Below are 18542 nucleotides of genomic sequence, written 5' to 3' on the forward strand. Positions count from 1 at the left end.
TTTAATGTTTATTTATTTTTGAGACAGACAGAGCATGAGCGGGGGAGGGGCAGAGAAGGGAGGGAGGGGAAGGGAGGGGAAGACACAGAATCCGAAGCAGGCTTCAGGCTCTGAGCCATCAGCACAGAGCCCAACGCGGGGCTTGAACCCACGGACTGTGAGACCATGACCTGAGCTGAAGTCGGATGCCTAACCGACTGAGCCACCCAGGCGCCCCATAAATCTCTGTATTTTATTGAACGTAAAGTAGAAAATTCTGAGCACCCAGACGGTGCCAGCCCCAACGTATCCTGTCCCTCAGGGAAGCCACAGCAGCTTGGGGTCTTGTAGCTCTGGTTTTGAGCTTTCTCTTTGTTTCTGGCCTCTAGGAATTTCTCTCCCATCTCTATGAGCTCACCCTGCAGTTTAAAGGATGTCTGTTATAGTTTTAGTTTATGGAGCATTTCTAGATGTTTATCATGGGTGAGTTTCCAGGTAATTCCATCCACCTTTCTCATGGAAACAAGAAAACTGGCAGTTTTGAAACCTTCAGGCAAATGTTAGCCAGAGAAGAGGGCTTCACGTTTAGAAGAATGAGCTGAACTGGGAACAAAAATATGTTGTAGATAACTGTTTAATAAGTCCTTCATTCATTCAACCTATACTTCCTGTACTTAACCTGCTGGCCACCGTTGGAGCCAGTGACCAAAACAAAACCTTGTTCGCAGGCAGGAGATTAACAATAAACAAATAAGTACGTGATGTGTCACATTCAGATAAGTGCTAATAAACTCTGCATGATCGCTATGATTTAGCCCAGTGATGGAGCGGGCGATGTTTAGATGAAATAATAATATATAAACTGCGGTAACCTAAAATGAAAGTGTGGTTAATAACAAGCCGTTTAAATGACGCTTACAGCTTTTGGAATTACCTACTCCACAGAATTTCCAGCATGTTTGTATCCCTTAGATTCTGGAGTTGGCAGTGTGATGTGGAGGAGAGTTTCAGAAGCATCGTTCTGAGTATTCTGCCGACCGAGAAGGATCTGATAGTCAAATATGATTCTGTCTTGAAAGTTCAAATATGTGTTAACATCTGAAAGTCTTTGTCCATCTGAAATATCCTGAGGTTAAGAAATCTATCTTATTTTAACTCACCTTTCCCCAAATGTATTTTACTGTGGAATGGACAGAACACAGCTTGAGAAATGCTGGTATAATCGAATCTCAAGTTTGTAACGTACTGTTTATGCAACCTCCGAAGCTTTTATTGGGTAGAAATGTAGAAATGGTAAGTACTCGCTTTGAGAGTGGTTGTGAAGCGTATCTGACGTGTATGGATCCTGTAGTGTGCTTTCAGGCGTCTAGTTGATTGATGATTAATCTTAGCTCCCTTCTCTGATTGTTAGTATGCTTGCTTAGAAATAGATGTTACGAGATGGGATGAACAGAGACTGGCAGTGTTGTTACTATTCTCTAAGTGCGATTTTTTTATCAACAGGAAACTGTGGAGATATAAATTTAGTACGTCTGGGTCCAGAAAAGTCTATTAATAATGAGGTCCTAAGATTTAGTTTGGACAGCCAAGTTAACCACAGAATGAGTAAGTACTAATTGAGGCACATAGTAATGTTACTTCCGTTTCCTTTTATATGATACGTAATATCTTGGGCATTAAAGGTAATTTGGAGACATTTGAAATAGAGTGGCTTCGAGAACTAGTTTTTTTTCCTCCTTGTGTACGCATATGTGTATATAGTTGTCAGAATTAGCTTATTCTTTTTTTTTTTTTTTTTTAGAAAAAGACTTACCGTCTCATGTTCAGGAGATGCATAGAAGAAAGGAATTTCTGGATCATCAGCTAGATGAACTTTCCCGCCAGCGTGCTTTATGCCGAGGTGGAAAGGAAACACAGGTATCTCAACATTTCTTGATTGATGTTTTCTAATAGCTGATAGGTACGTAAGTTAGCATGGAGTATGTGATATCATTTGTTTATCGCGGAATAGCTGAATCTGTGTATGAAGATGTATACAAAAGCGGTATGCCTTATATCAGGGATTAATGAACTTTTTCTGGAAAGTAAAGGCCGTACGTAATTTAGACTTTGCGGGCCATATGGCCTCTGTGTCAACTACTCAACTCTGCTGTGGTAGCCCAAAAGCAGCGATAGAGAATTCATAAACAAATGGATGTGACTATATTCCAATAAAACTTTATTTACAAAAACAGATGGTGAGTTGAATTTGGCCCACAGGCTGCCTGCCATATATTAAAGCTGTAGTGAATTGATTAGGTATCTTTCAGTTGCAAGTTAAAGAAATCCAAATTAGACAAAAAGGGGAATTCACTGATTCAACATGCCTAGGAACTCTGGGAGTAAGTTCAGCCAGGCTGGGTCCAGAGGCTCAGGTGATGGCATTTCTCCAGCTTCCCCTCGATTTGGTTTTCTGTGTGTCAGACCTTTCTTCCCTCGGGGAAGGTAAGTGCCAGCATCTCTGGGCACCACCGCCCCAGCTTAGAAAACCCATAGGAAGAGAGGGGGCCGCTCTCCCGCTATCCATGCATCAATGCCACGGAAGGCATCCGGTTGGTCCCTGGATTTTCCAGCAGATCTCCTCCCTGTTTTTAAGGGAATGGGGGCCGTGGTTCACCAGGCCTGTGTTCTGTGCCCATCACTGTAGCCAGAGGGATGACTGGGATGCGAACCACCCAGAGATCAGGGGAGGAAAGAGCCCCAGGAGTTGCACTGCCCAGCAGACAGAGACAGCACACAGGGGACGCACCAGACAGAACAGAATCTTGTGCATCGTTAAGGATTTGTCAGATTAACACTGCGTGGAGCTCCGGGGGCCATACCACAGGGAAATTGAAGCAGAGACATTGACTATGCACAGGTCCCGGAGGAAGTACACGTCGTGGCCTTGAGGGGCCACACAAGAGGTCAAGGCAGAGTGCAGACAGGCAGGACCTGGACACGTGCCTCTGTTAGGGTCCGTGGGTGGGGTGCTTCGGGGGTCCTGGGCTGGGGCCGGATCGTTCCGCTCAGACCAGAAGAGCGGGAGAAGCCGCGCGGGCGCTGGTCACGAGGGCGGCCGCGATGTCCTGTCAGAGCTGCCACCTGCCGTCGCTCTGGCTGCTCCTCTCCTCCCCGGGTCCTGTGTGTGAAGACTCGTATCAGGGGAAGGTCTCTGCAGGCTGCTGGGTGGGACGGAGCGGCCGTGAGGCCCCGGTCCCGAGGGCCAGCTCAGCGCAGCACGGGGGTCAGGACTCTGCTGGTAAAGGGAGAGCAGGTGGGGTGAACGGGCAGTGTCGTCTGCAAGGTAAGGCAGCCAACCGGAAAGTATTTTAAAACGCTCAGGTTAATCTTAAAGATTGCATTCTCATTTTTTCCAGAGGCAAGAATTAGATGAAAAAATCGCAAAGGTTTCAAAAGAGAGGCAGGAGCTAGCTTCTAAAATTAAAGAGGTAAGTGGTTCACCTATAGGATTTTCCAGGTTTTTTCTTCTTTCTTTCTCTGTTTTTATTTATGAATTATTTCACACAACCGATGGACTTCTCGCAGTTACGTTTAAAACTTTGCTTATTTTGAAAACATTTTTTGAATATGAAAGTAGAGAAAATGGTGCAATCACACGTACATTTGCTTTTTTTTTTTTTTTTTTTGCCTGAAATTCTTACTGTCACCTGAGATCTAAGAAAGGTGATGATAAATTGTCTTCTCCTTTTCTAGGTCTGGGTAGGTATTAAAACAAACTCATTAGGTGCTCTTCTCCTTCCCCCCACTGCAAAGTCGGTTATGATAATTATCATCAGGTGAATAGTGAAAGTAGACGTGAAGGTGTTTTCCTGGCCAAAGAAAATTTGTGCCCGCCCAGGGATGCTAAAAAAAAGAAGAGGAAGAGACATCTTCTGTCCGGCTTCAAGTAGAGTGATGGCGGCTGGGGGTTTAGCTAAGAAAGTACAAGCACGTGTTTGGCAGTTCCTGGCTGAAAGCGTACACTCGCCATATTTGTTTTTGATCATAAGGATCCTCTGTAGCGTGTAACCTTTTCCCCAGTATTCTTTTGGATATAAAAATATCAGGGGGCGCCTGGCTGTCTCCGCCAGTGGAGCGTGTGACTCTTGGTCTCGAGGTCATGAGTTTGAGCCCCACGCTGGGTGTAGAGATGACTTAAAAATAAAAATTTTTTAAAATCAACAACGTTTAGATTTCTCAGAGCTAGGATGAGCCAGATCTGTATCCTCGTCCTCAGATTTCAGCCCTAATAAACCGGTGGGGGTCGGGGAGAGCAGGTCACGGCAACTGGTAACGTTACTCATGTTTTTAAGCCGAGATTTTTCCCTCGAATGTATTGTTAGCCTTCCCTCCGTTGCTAAACAAATACAGTTGCACTTAGTGCATATTTCCATTAGCTGTTTGTTCACTTCGGCACAAAATGCCGTGGAAAGCTTTTTATTAAAATTGTAAACCGAGCCCCAAGTGAGTGCTCCCGAATCTACGGATGAAGTCTGTATTTGCACGTATTGTGGGGTTTGCTGCTCCCCACGTGGTTCTGTGGGCCATGGAATTAATTTCACTTGGCTGCGTTCCTCCGTGGGAGGCCGAGAGGAGAGGTGTGTGAAGGTGACAGTGCCTTCACGTGTGCCCCGAGGGCCACAGCTGCCACCCTCTGAAGCTCACACACACACACACACACACACACACACACACACACACACACGCCTTGGGAGTCCAAGTCCGTGGCTGAGCAAGTCACGTGTCCAGGGATGAGCCACTTTATAGGAGCAGCACCAGGCTCAGCGAATCAGTGGTAAGAACCCTGGCTTATTAGCTTGAACGCTAAATGGTACGTGTTGTGAGGTGTCGTTCACAGTCCGGCTCCGCCCCGGTCTCTGTGCGACCGTTGGGCCGGGGTGGTCTTTGTTACCGTGGAAGCAGAGTGCTCCTCATTTGCACGGGCGTCACTGTGGGTACAAGCCTTTGTGAAAGGCGGAACGACGCTATACGTGCTTAACGACTAACAGAAAAATGTATCTTCTGGCGGAGTTGTGACCCCAGTTTAACTCAGATAATTGCTTCACAACTATCTCTGCGCATTCTGATACCTGCCCACATACATCTGCTGTAAGAATTGTAGTTTGCTTTGACCAAATCAAGCCTGAATAAATTTTTCCTAATGTGCTTCTATCGTGTTCTGAGCTTAGACTCACTGCGCAGCACAGCGTTCTCTCTCTGGTGGTTTCCGATGATCTGGAACGTTCTTGCTGTTTTCTAGATCTGTGGTTCCCCCTCAGGACTCGCTGAATGTTGTTGTCACGTGATAAATGGTGGATGTTTTACAGTAAAAGTGGGCCTACTGTCATCAGGGGTTTATAGACGGCTGAATACTGATTCACCTTTGTCTGTTGTCTTAGGTTCAAGGACGCCCACAAAAAACACAGAGCATCATCATCTTAGAGTCCCACGTCATCTGCTGCACACTGAGCACGAGTGGCGGTTTACTGCTCGAGTCTGCTTTTCGTGGGCAAGGCGGTGTCCCCTTCAGTTGTGTCATCGTCGATGAGGTCAGTGGGCAGTCGGCCGAACGGCCGTACGGCTTATGCTGGCGCTGTGCGGGCCGAGCCGGGGCGGGCGGGGAGCCGCGCTGCTTCGAGGAGCCGGAGGAAACGGTCTCGGAGTATCTGGTTTTTACCTGCCGTCGCGTGTGTGCTCGGTCTCTTGTGTTGAAATGTGCTGCTGACGGCCCCCCACAGCCGATCTGGCTTTTCCGGAATTGGGGTGATAGTCTTAAGGATGCCTGACTGGTCCCTGCCCGAGGAGTGTCTCCTCTCTGCTCGGAATAGCTCTGGTTCCCTTTCGAGGCAGTTTGCGTATAACTTTGGACAGCTCTGAGCCACAGTGTTTTCAGCTCGCACCCGTGACTTGTAGTTCATTCACGGAGCAGACATTTGTCGGGCACCTACTGTTTGCCAGAATGTAGGGCCAGAAGACCGAAGACGTGGAAAACGAGCTACAAGAGGATTGGTCCAAGATCGGCTTCACCAAAATGAGAGGATGGAAACGGGGGAAGTGATGACGCGCTTGAAGAAGGTGTCATCGAAGAGAAGCTTGAGTCTTGCAGATGACAAGGCCAGCTAGGAGCAAGGGAGAAGGGGGGTGGCGGGGAGAGGGGGGCGCACCGCCACGCACTTCCCTCAGGCACCTGCCCAGCGAGAACAAAGAACACAGAACTGGGGCGTCACGCGGCGCTCTGGCTCGCGCTGGCTCCCCGGGGGTCGTGGCACCTGAGCCGTGCCGACCTCACAACGCGTGTGCGGTGGTTCCTTCACTCGATGGTTTAGAGTGTTTGTGCCCGTTGTTACGGTTTTACTTTGTAACCATAGAAAAATCCTTCTCTGTTTTTCTCAGTTTATAGTATTCTTTTATTTTAATCAAAAAAAAAAAAAAAGTCGGTGCTCATCACAAGCGTCCACTCAAAAATCCTGGCTGGTATTCAGTGCAGAAGGAGAAAGTGTGATACTTTTCTGAATGTTAGAACTTTTGTGAATTTGAGAACCTGCACGGGGATAAAGAAACAGCAGAGATGATGAAGAATACCCTTTCATTCTGTACTTTCTTACCCAGGCTGGGCAGTCTTGTGAAGTGGAGACTCTTACCCCGCTCATCCATCGTTGTAACAAGCTGATCCTCGTCGGAGACCCAAAACAGCTCCCTCCCACGGTCATTTCCATGGTGCGTTTGTTTCACGTTCGTAATACTTTAAAAAGGGGGGGGGGGGCTTTTTGTTTTTGTGTTTGGAGGGGGGCTTTCTCGGATCATCATCTCCTGTTTGGAGGGAAAAGTAGGGAATGGCTAAGAAGAGAGAAGCACCATTTGGATTTTAATAGGTAAAAGTCTGCGAAAATGTCCCTCTGTTCCTAATTGTGCTTACGTACATACGTGACCCATGCAGTGGGAGCGTCAAAGACCAGAACACGAGAAAGACCCGTGTTCCGTGTGCATTGGGCTTTTTCTTTGGGAAACAGCGTGCAGCTATCTTAAGGGCTGTATCTGATCCATTTTAGTACATAAACACCAAAACTATAATACAAGGAAAATTTTAAGAGGAGAAGTTTCCCAACCCCCTGATTTATATTTAAATGTATGCAGATTTGAGGAAAACATTACACAGAGTACTTTAAATGTACTTTTAGAGTACACTTCCAGTTTTAGAATTCTGTGTCCTATCGGGGGGATAAAAAATGTGCTTCTCACGTCCTCTGAAAGTGCAGCGTCAGGAAGAGAGGAAGGGGGCTCTGAACCCCGCCTGCAGGAAGGACCAGCACCTTGGCAGTGGCCTGTCTCTCCTGTTCCCTCACCAGAGAGGGCTCCTAGAAATAAATGCCCGCCAGAGTTGGGATTTAATAAATGTTTTGGGTAATCTGAATAGATGTAGACCATGGCGTTGAATTTAATAATGTTTGTGTATTTCACTAATACATAGATGATTTGTACAAATCTAGAGTACTGGCTGCATAAACAACCCCAGGGAACAGATCCTTCCCAAGCGTGTGTGTGCACTTGTGGAATGAAAGCGTGTGGTTTTTGTTGTCATCATGGTGTTTTGACTTTGGAATCATTCAGAGCGATAGTGCGGCTCTTTCACGCCTGAGCACACGTGCGCGATCACTACCTGCTCTGAGTGAAGACCTGTGTCCATAGGGAAAAGCCGCTGGTGATCTTGCTCAGGGGGAGTAAGGAAGAGCCAACTCTGTACCGTGTTTCTTTTCATTTAAAGTTTATTTATGTTGAAAGCGTGAGAGAGCACGGGACGGGGAGGGGGAGGGGGAGAGTGAGAGAGAGAGAGAGAGAGAGAGAGAGAGAGAGAGAGAGAGAGAGAGTGAGAGCATCCCAAGCAGGCTCTGCACCGTCAGCACAGAGCCCGATGCGCGGCTCCAACTCAAGAACCGTGAGATCATGACCTGAGCTGAAATCAAGAGTCGGTTCCGGGTGAGCCACCCGGTGCCCCTGTTGTACTGCATTTGTTTTGAATAACACGTTATTTCACAAAGTTACTGATTAAATTCTTGATGGGCCCCAACTTTATTACCTACTTTGGTGATTTATAAAAGCGACAGAAATGAGGAAAATCTGGCCTTTTTGTTATTGTTGCTGAAACAATGCAGCCTTCTTGAGAACAATTTAGAAAATAATTACAAAGTTAGTTTTCTCAACTTGCCTTTCTGTCCACCTATATTTAAGGAGAATCGTTGTGAGTATTTTAACAGATTTTGTGGCCTATTATCATTCGTGTCTTTCCATCAGTGTTTACCGAGTGCCAGCCTGATTCAGGCACTGTTCTAGGTGCCGGTGTTAAGACAGTGAAGAAAAGAGACAGAAATCCTTGCTTGCGTTATGGAGCTGGCATCTGGGGGGTCGGTAACTAAGTCCCTAAAAGATGGTTTGTGTGTGGTTGTGTGTATGTAGGGCTTGCTTTAAAGGGGCCAGGAGCATTCTGTGCCAGATTGTCTTTTTTCCAGTCCAAAAAGAGATCAGGATTATCCTTCCACGTCAGAGCGTAGAAATCCACGTCATTCTGTAGGATAGACTGGGTTTTTTTTTCGCAAGGATGGAAGTAGTACCTTTTTCTTTTTCCCCAGAAAGAAGATTCAAAATGAGGTCTTGGCCAGCTTGTGAAGAGAGAAACTTCTGGGGATGTGGATAAAATTGTTGAATGTCTACTAATACTAAGTTACATAAACCTGTTTAAGATCACATACAGAAATAACCTGTGATTTAGGAAGTACCGCCTTTTTCCCGCCACTCTCCTGATTCGTGAGCTTTGCACGCGCGTCTTAAGTGCCGTGTCTTAGGCGTCGCGTGTGAAGCTCCCATCTCCGTCGTCCTCGTGCATCCCGCAGAGTACATTTGCATCTAGGTTACTTAAGACACGGTACTTATCTGTGTGATGTTGACATTGAAGAGTGGATCCCACTGGATCCCGTTGAAAAATCCCACTGATTTTCCAGGTTGTAACCCACTAACGGGTTTATGAAATCATCTTAGTAATTACTGTCAGTTGTCGGTCTTCTCCATGGAACATCTGTTCTGTGATGCTTGAGCTAAGTCACCTTAGCAGTCTCAGCACCCCAAACTGTAGTGGCTCCGTGTATATTGGATGGACGGACGGACAGATGGATGGAGAAATTGGTCTTTAAAAGGCTTGTACGATGACAATGTTTCCATTGGTGGGAGAGTCCCCTAGAAATAATTGTTAAAATCTGTGTTACAGTTCTTTGTTTCTTTTCTTACTGATTCTTTCCGGCGACCTCTGTTTACATCAAAATAGTTTCAGTTTGTGGCCACTTACAAGACCACATCTTTTCATAAGCAGTATGTAGATTTTCTAAATGAACTTTTTTATAGTCAAGCTACATGGCTTTTCGAGGGCCAGAGTCAGAAACCTGTTTCTCTGAATTTTTGCTTGTTGGTCATCTCAACGCCACCTAAACCTTGCCATTTCCATATTACCACTCGGTGTTTTGATGATAGTGGGAAAAGTATAACTGAATTCTTGAAAATTGTTTCCTCCCTTTCAGAAAGCACAGGAGTATGGCTATGACCAGTCAATGATGGCTCGCTTCTGCAAGCTGCTGGAAGACAGCGTAGAGCACAATGTGATCGGCAGGCTGCCTGTTTTACAGCTTACTGTTCAGTACAGGATGCACCCAGACATATGTCTCTTCCCCTCTAATTATGTTTATAACAGAAGCTTGAAAACAAATAGGTGAGTTCCTTTTTTTTTTTTTTTTAAAGTTTATTTGGGGGGGGTGGGGGGAGAGGAGAGAGGGAGGGAGGGAGGAAGGGAAGGAGGGAGAGAAAGAGAGAGAGAGAAAGAGAGAGAGAGAGAGAGAGAGAGAGAGAATGAATATATCCCCAGCAGGCTCCACACTCAGCACAGAGCCCTACAAGGGGCTTGAACTCACAAACCGTGAGATCATGACTTGAGCTGAAATCAAGAGTCAGACACTTAACTGACTGAGCCACCCAGGTGCCCTCCGTTTATTCCTTATTGGCTTATTTTATTTGTAGGGTTAGCTGCTTAAGAAGAATAGGTATTTTAGTGTGTTCTTAAGTCCTGTCATAAAAAGTGTAAAACAAAGGTTCAGTAATTTTTTTCTAATTACGAGAGCCATGTTGATTTTAGCAAATGTATATAAACAAAAAAGAAGGGGGGAAAGATTGCCCTTATTTATGCTACCCAGAAATACTCACTCATAGCATCTTGCTGTATCTGTTTCCAATCTTTGTATTATGCCTATCTTTTTAAAAAATTTTTTCACTTTAAAATTATTTTATAATATTTATTTTGAAGCGGGCGCAGGTGAGGGGCACAGAGAGAGGGAGAGAGGGAATCCCAAGCAGGCTCAGCTCCGTGAGCATCGAGTGCAGCGTGGGGCTCAATCCCATGAACCGTGAGATCACGACTGAGCCAGAATCAAGAGCCAGACGTGCAACTGACAGAGCCACCCGGGCACCCCACTTTTTAAATTCTTTTTTAAAAACTTTTTTTTTTTTTTTAAGTTTATTTATTTCACGAGAGCATCAGCGGGCAGGGGCAGAGGGAGAGAGAGCATCCCAAGCAGGCTCCCTGTTCAGCACAGAGCCCCACGTGGGCTTGATCTCGTCACCTGAGACCGTGACCTGAGCTGAAATCAGGAGTTGGACGCTTAACCGACTGAGCCACCGAGGCCCCCCCCCTGCCTTTTTTAATTTTGGGGGGGGGAAAATCATACCATACTGTACATAGTACAGATTTTCCTTGACTTATGACGGAGTTATGTTCCTATAAACATAAGTCAAAAAGGCATGTAATATACCTAACCTACCCTCCCAAGCATCCTAGCTTAGCCCAGCTTGCTGACATGTGCTCAGAACCCCTACGTTAGTCTACAGCTGGGCAAAGTCATTTAACGCAAAGCCTATTCTATGATAAAGTGCTGGATGTCCCGTGTGATGCACTGAGTACGGTACCGAAAGTGACAAGTGGAGTAGTTGTCAGTGTAGGGGAGGTCACCCTCGTGATCGCGGAGCTGCCTGGGAGCTGCGGCTCGCTGCTCTCGTGAGAGGAGCGTACAGCACGTGGCTAGCCCGGGACAGGATTCCAGTTTACAATTCCCGGTGCGATTTCCACTGAAACGTATTGCTTTTGCGCCACCGCAAAGTCGAGAAATTGTAAGTGGGACCGTCGTAAGTCGGAGACCGTCTGTGTTCTGCGGCTCACTGTTTTCGCTCGTTGCCTCGTGAGTGCTGTTTAGTCGTGGTTATCTGTAAGTGCGTAGACCACTCGCCCTCGCCGAGAACAGAAATAAAATCTGTGTTTTACCTTTTGCTAAAACACATTCTGAGAAGATATCTTATCCCCAGCTTCTTCCCTGACAAAAAAATACTAATTATAATGAGAAATTGTTTCTTATAACTTGTATTCTGAATGGTGGCTGCTTTTTCGTAGACTGACTGAAACCAATCGGTGTTCATCAGACTGGCCATTTCAACCTTACCTCGTGTTTGATGTCGGAGACGGTTCAGAAAGACGGGATAATGAGTATGTTCTCCTCCCTTGAATCCCCAGTGATGGTCCCAGAGTTCTATTATTTTTCTTCATATTTATGTTGAAAACATTTTCTGTGCCTCTCTCTGCCTAGGATCAGGGCACAGTCATTCTTACGGAGCTAGGCTACTAGCTTCTCCTTTTTATCATAGATCATTAATGTCTTTGTCTATACGTTTCGGCCTTGTAGTTCTTCTTAAGTCTGTAATGGGGATCGTAATCCCTACCATGATAAGCTCTTGAGCAAATACATGCTAAGGTCACAGCTGTGAGTAGGACAGACATAGGCCCAGTGCATGGCTGTTGTGATCGAAGACGAGAGGCAGTACAGATCCCTTGGATGAAGGTGGGAGACAGAGGGTGAACGACCCCTCACGCGTGGGATTGTGAGTAAGGGAGCACGTTCCAGGCAGTCTGTGAGTGACAGAAAGGATTGGTGGCTGGTAAGCAGTAAAAACTTCAAAGGAGTCAGGGCTTAGGAGAAAATAAGAGAGTAATAGTCTAAAGGCTGCGTTTGTCAGCACAGGGCCTATCTAGAAGTAAGGAGAAATAGAAATGCCACCCCTGTGTCACCGGGAGCGCCGTAGAGAAGGTGACATCCTCAGTAAGAACTAGGCAGTAAGCCACCGAGGAGGGGGGAGGGGACATTCAGCGAAGAAGTTAAGAGAGACAGAGAAGCAGTTGGCCACAAGTATTGTGGAGGTGAAGGTCATAGAGGAACATTGGCCTGAGAGGTGAATGACGAAAATAAGGACTTCAGAGATGGAAGAGAAGGTTGGCTGACTGGGTTTTCTGTCAAGTGAGCCTAGAAGTTAAGAACATGGGGATTAAAGGCCCTTAAACTGAGACCTTCAGGCAGCTTCAGGTGCAGTGCAGTTGTTCTGGAATGGGAGTGCAGGGGTGCATGTAGTTTGGGAAGTGAGCTGGGAGTGCAGGGGGAGGCCAGTGCGGACGCACCCCCGGGCTGCGTCCTGTTCAGTCCGTGTGGACGGCGGCCCATGGCCGTGGGTGCAAGCTCCGCACAGCCAGTGCTGAGGAGTGAAGGAAGACGATCCCGTCTAGAGCGCTGGTCTCTGTGTGTGCAAATTCTTTTTTTTTCTTTCTTTTAAGTTTATTTATCTTGAGGGAGAGGGGGAGAGGGGCAGAGAGAGGGGGAGAATCGCAAGCAGGCTCCTTGTTGTCAGGGCAGAGCCCAGCTCAGGGCAGAACCCACGACCCTGGGATTGTGACCGGAGCTAAAACCGAGAGTCAGGTGCCCAACCGACCTCGCGACCCAGGCGCCCCCAGACAGTAGATGCTTAGTGCTAGCTCTTTACTATTCCTGTCTTGGTTACTGTCAATACTTCTTACTGTTGCTGTCCCTGTTTTGACAGATAAAGAGATCGGTGAGTAAGCTTCAGGTGACATCACACTCTTCGTCCTCATAACTTCCTGTTTCACTGGGTGGTTGTATGTCTTCAAGGGTACCATATTGATGGTCATTGTAACAGCCTCTTTGAGCCACTGATGACTGAGCAAAGGTCAAAGCTACCTTCCTGCCCTTCACTCTAGCAGAAAACAAAGTGGGACTGAAGCTAGCAGTTGGACTGCTATTAGTTTTGATGTGTTTTGTTTTGTTTTGTTTTGTTTTTCATCTTATTTAGCTCATATATAAATGTTCAAGAAATAAAACTGGTAATGGAAATAATTAAACTTATTAAAGACAAAAGAAGGGATGTTACTTTCCGGAACATTGGCATAATAACCCATTACAAGGCTCAGAAGACGATGATTCAGAAGGATTTGGACAAAGAGTTTGATAGAAAAGGGTGAGGCATCTATATTTTTACAGATATTTCCAGGTTTTCGGTTGAATTAAAAAGAAAGAGGGGATAAAAGGAAACCTAACTCTAGGGAATGGTCTCAGGCTGTGGTAGGATAGCAGGAGGAGACTCAAGGGCTGGCTTGGGTCACACTGGGTAGGGAACGCTCACCCTCCCAGCCCCGCAGACCAGTCAGTACCTCCTGCTGCTGGCAATGTCCTCCCCACCACAACTGGCAGTGGAACCGACTGAGAAACCCTCCAGGCCTTTTCCTTTAGTTCCCGGGACTTGTTGACCTGAATTGTAATTCTAGTAGGATTCATGAAGTAACACTTGCACTTAGGATAAAGCATTTAACCCTTTTCATGCCTTTATGTACAGGGTGAAGATCGTGTTTTTGTCTCATTGGAAATCCATTAACTCAAAAATTTCTTAACCTAGACACACACAAGCTTACCAAAATTGGCTCTAGAAAAAATAGAAAATTTGAACAGACCTGTAAAAAGAGATGGAATTAGTGGTCAGACTCTTTCCAACAAAGAAAAACCCAGGACCAGGCTTCACTGGTGAATTCTGCCAGACATTAAGATAAGAATTAACACCAATCCTTCTCAGACTCTTCCAAAAAATAGAAGAGGAGGGAAGACTTTCTAACTCATTTTGTGAGGCCAATATTACCATAATACCCAAGCCACGGAAAACATCACCAGAAGAGAGAAACTACAGGCCAGTATCCCTTATGAATATGGATGTAAAAATCCTCAACAAAATAATGGGAACTGAATTCAGCCGCATATTAAAAGGAGTATACACCAAGACCATAGTGGGATTATCTCAGGAATGCAAGGTTGGTTCAACATACGAAAGTCAATCTATGTGATCTACCATACTAATAGAATAAAGGGAGAAAACCTACACGATCATCAGAATAGACGTAGAAGGAGCATTTGACTAAATCCAACACCCTTTCGTGATAAAAGCACTCAACAAACTAGGAATAGAAAGGAACTTCCTCGACCTAATAGAAGGTATCTAGGACGTGCTCGATGGTCAGTCTGAGTGCTGTGCCGCTAGGATCAGGAAGGGTGCCTGCTCTTGCTACTTTTGTGCAGCATGGTTTTAGAGGTCCTGAGCAGGATAATTGAGCAAGAAAAAGAAATTAAAGGTGTCTGTATTACACGAGAGCTAAAACTATCCCTTTGCATAGTTGGCCGGACCTACTATGTAGAACACCCTAAAAAATCCACATAAGCTCTCCATTCTAACAGGTGAGTTCAGCCAAGTTGTAGATGCTGGATCAGCATACAAAAATCCATTGCGTGTGTGCGCAGTAGCAACTAGCCATCTGAAAAGGAAATTTAAAAAACACTTCTGTTTATAATGGAGTCAAAAAGGATAAAATATTTAGGAATAAAAGAAAGTGTTAAACGTTGTGCATTAAAAAGTACAAAATGGTGAAAGCAGTTAACACCTAGGTAAGTGGAGAGACATTCTGTGTCTGTGGATCAGAAGACTTCGTGTTGTGAAGGGGGCAGCGCTCCCCAGAGTGATCTACAAACTCACCCTCAATTCTGCCGTCTCTGCCAGAATTCCAGCTGCCCATTGTGTAGAAATGGACAAGCTGAACCTAAAATTCACGTGGAAATGCAAGACACCGCAATTATATTGAAAAAGAATACTGTTAGGGGCTCATGCTTTCCTATTTCAAGACTTACTACAAAGTTAGTTATCAGAACTGGTACGGTCCTAAGGATAGACCTGTAAACCGGTAGACTAGAATTGGGAGTTCGGAAATAAACCCATGCATTTATGGCCAGTTGGTTTTCAACAAGGGGGCCCAGGCCATTCATTGGGGAAACAAAATGGTGCTGGACCAACTGGATCTCCACCTGCAAGAGAATGAGTTTCGAACCCTGTCTCCCACCCCATAATGAACTCAAAGTGGAGTAGAGCAGGAAATCTAAGAGATAAAATTATAAAACTTGGAACAAAGGTATAAATCTGTATGACCTCAGATTAGACAATTTTCTGGTATGATACCCAAGCACAAGTTGCCAAAGAAAGAGTAGATAAATTAGACTTGATAAAAATTAGAAACTTCTGTGTGTCAAAGTACACTACCAAAAAAGGGAAAAGACAGCCCACAGAGTGGGAGAAGATACGGATGGTTCCTGACTTACCATGGTTTGACTTAGAATTTTTCAGCTTTCTGATGGTGTGATAGCAGCACACATTCAGTAGAAGCTGTACTTCAGGTTTTGAATTTGGATTTTTCTCCCCCGGGGATTGGTGTGCGGTGTGATCCAGCCCCACGGTCCCGGGGGTAAACCATAACACAACCGTTCTGTACCTATTGCAGCGCAGTAGTCAATAAATTACGTTGGATAACCTAGCACTTTATCAGGAAGCGGGCTTTGCCCAACTGTAGGCAAACGTGAGTGTCCTGAGCCTGTTTGAGGCTGTCCAGGCTAAGCTCCGGCGTTCAGTAGGTTAGGCGTAACAAATGCATTCTCAGCTTAAGGTATTTTTAACTTCTGGATGGGTGTATTGGGATGTGACCCCATCCTAAGTCAAGGAAAGTCTACTTGCACATCCTGTATCCGATGGGTCTCCTATCCGGAGTATAGAAAGAGCTCCCACAACTCGGTAACAAACAGTTGAGTCATCTGATTTTTTTTCTAACGAGCGAAGGCTTTGAATAGCGTTTCTCAGAAGAAGACTGTGACCAAATGGTCAACCAGCATGGGAAAGATGTCGCACCTCGTTTGTCACTAAGGGAAATGCACATCGAAACCACAGTGAGATACCCTTCCACCCACCTAAACGATGACGATGATGATAATAATAGATAATAACAGAGTTTGAACAAGGACGTTGAGAAATTGGAGCCCTTATGCTTCGCTGGTAAGAGTGTAAAATGGTGGATCACTGTGGAAAAACAGTCTGGCGAGTCCTCAGAAAGTTAAGCATAGAATTACCAAGCGACCGAGCAGCTCCCCTGCTAGGTACGTGCCCAAAAGAACAGAGAAGATGTTTGCACGAAAGCTGGTACGTGAATGTTCACAGCAGCGTTACTCGTAACGGTCAAAAAGAGCAAACAACCCAAACGCCCCTCAGTTGTAAATGGATCGATGGCGGTGAAAGAAGCCAAGCGGGAAGGGCCACACATTTTATGATTCCGTTTATGTGAAGTTACCAGACAGAAAGTAGGTTGGTGGTTGCCAGGCCTGGAGAGTGGGAGAAAGCGCGAGGGACTGACTGCTGACGGGCACGAGGGGTGGAAGTGTCGTTGCGGAGGCGGACGGAGGTGGCGGTTGTACCACGTAGCGGGTCCTGAGCACCACGGAATGCTGTACTTTAGAACAGGGAATTTTACGCTCCGTGAATCCTGTTTCGGTAAAAAAAGAGAACCGTGAAAAAAGCTTTTGCAGAACACTGCCGTGTAAACGTGTGCGTTTCGTGATGAGCTTCCTCTTTCCAACGAGCCTGTTTTCTCTTTTGCGAATAGGCCGGCAGAAGTAGATACCGTGGACGCGTTCCAGGGCCGCCAGAAAGATTGTGTTATCGTCACGTGTGTCAGAGCAAATGCCATGCAAGGCTCCATTGGGTGAGTAACTCTCGTCACTGCCTTTTCACCGGTCCGTAGTCTCGAGCCAGATCTGTTTCCGACCACCGTCGGAGAAGACGGCCATTTGCTCGCTCGGCCTTTATAAAGCCGTGCGTAACATCGTGAAGGTTTCCCTCCGGTTGCGTGAAGTCGATCCGCTGTCTGGTGTGCTGCTCTTCGTACCTCGTGTGTTAACCTGTGTCCTGGTGGCAGTCTGTCCTTTCCCTCCGAAGAGTGCCCTCGATCTTGGACCGGGGGCAGTTTGCAGGGGGCTTGCTCCTCTCCAGGATGGGTCATGGGTCATGGAGTGGTTTTTCGTCTTTGCTGTGTTTTTCGTGCTTTGGCCAAGTTTGTCAGCCTTAACTCCTGTGGGTTTACTCACTAGAGAGGCCCAGGACACTGTGACGGTTGACAGAAAACTCCCCCGAGTCTTGCAGCCCGGAGACTCCTGTGTAGTTACTTTTTTCCTTCTTTTGAGGAAGTGAAAGTTCCAGATTGTACAGATACATTGACTTGGTCCGAAAGAAAACAGTAACGTAGGTAATGGTGACGTGCGCTCTCCCTGCCCCATTTGGAGAGAGTCTGCACGCATACACGGAGGCCTGGTGTCTCCGGACCATCCTGTTAGCGGTCCGCTCTCTCCCAGCTCACTGGAAAGTTCACCTTGTTCGCATGGCAGTCCTGTTCCTTCTGAGCTCCTCTAGATCTGTTGGTACATTTGTCTGAGACTTGTGTGTTCACGTACTGGCTCCACGACATTGGAGTGATTTCAGATACATTTAAATGAAGAGTCACTGGTCACGGAGCGCCCGGGTGGCTGTGTGTTAAGCGTCCGACTCTTCAGCTCAGCTCACATCTTGATCTCAGGGTCATGAGTTCAAGCCCCGTGTTGGGCTCCACACTGGGCACGAAGCCTACTAAAAAATGTGTTTTTTTTTTAATTTTTAAAAATAATAACTGATCTAGTATTGTATTTTTAGGATGTTTCTAAGGCTTAAGAATGGCACTGTTAAAACTGCCAGTATCTCCTCCAAGTGAGACTAGGAGATTAACCGATGCACCACTTGGGAGGGAAAGCTCCGGATATCTTGTTTATTGTTTTTGATGGAAGTTTCTTATTTGCCGGGGACCCTATGTTGGGAAAAGGGAGAAAACCACGTCACGTTAAAGGAGGAGAAGGAGCCCGAGAAAAGCTGTCTGATGTGTGTGTCTGTGACTCACCAACACTCACATGCTAAGTCATTCTGCAGAAAGAAGTAACTTTTTTTTTTTTTTTTTTTTTTTTTTTTTACCACTTAGATTTCTGGCAAGTTTGCAGAGATTGAATGTCACCATTACACGAGCCAAGTACAGCCTCTTCATCCTCGGACATTTAAGGACCTTGATGGTACGTGCATTCCTGGGACCAGAGGACTCCAGAGTCTGCCCATGGTTAACTGAGGCTGGCTCGAGGTTTCGTTTTTATTTTCCATCAAAACGCAAGTGATCGCAGGGTTACAGAATAATGAGCCTCTTCCCCCCGGTGGTTCTGCGCCCCAGCAGCTTCTGCCTGGGTGCT

At 46.1% G+C, this 18542-nt stretch overlaps 1 protein-coding gene across 7 annotated transcripts in view; it reads left to right on the forward strand.

Moving 5' to 3' along the window:
• The window catches only part of SETX (senataxin), a 63376-nt gene that overhangs the window by 40108 nt on the left and 4726 nt on the right, over nucleotides 1-18542 (forward strand). For all 7 annotated transcript variants that reach the window (XM_058693731.1, XM_058693730.1, XM_058693726.1 and 4 more), the window contains 10 exons: nucleotides 1483-1584; nucleotides 1781-1896; nucleotides 3378-3449; nucleotides 5400-5549; nucleotides 6610-6717; nucleotides 9564-9751; nucleotides 11477-11569; nucleotides 13219-13383; nucleotides 16886-16984; nucleotides 18284-18371. In XM_058693731.1, coding sequence (XP_058549714.1) covers nucleotides 1483-1584; nucleotides 1781-1896; nucleotides 3378-3449; nucleotides 5400-5549; nucleotides 6610-6717; nucleotides 9564-9751; nucleotides 11477-11569; nucleotides 13219-13383; nucleotides 16886-16984; nucleotides 18284-18371 — 1181 coding nt within the window. The remainder of the gene's footprint in view (nucleotides 1-1482; nucleotides 1585-1780; nucleotides 1897-3377; nucleotides 3450-5399; nucleotides 5550-6609; nucleotides 6718-9563; nucleotides 9752-11476; nucleotides 11570-13218; nucleotides 13384-16885; nucleotides 16985-18283; nucleotides 18372-18542) is intronic.

The sequence above is a fragment of the Neofelis nebulosa genome, chromosome 12, assembly GCF_028018385.1.
Source record: "Neofelis nebulosa isolate mNeoNeb1 chromosome 12, mNeoNeb1.pri, whole genome shotgun sequence".
Classification (NCBI taxonomy): domain Eukaryota; kingdom Metazoa; phylum Chordata; class Mammalia; order Carnivora; family Felidae; genus Neofelis; species Neofelis nebulosa.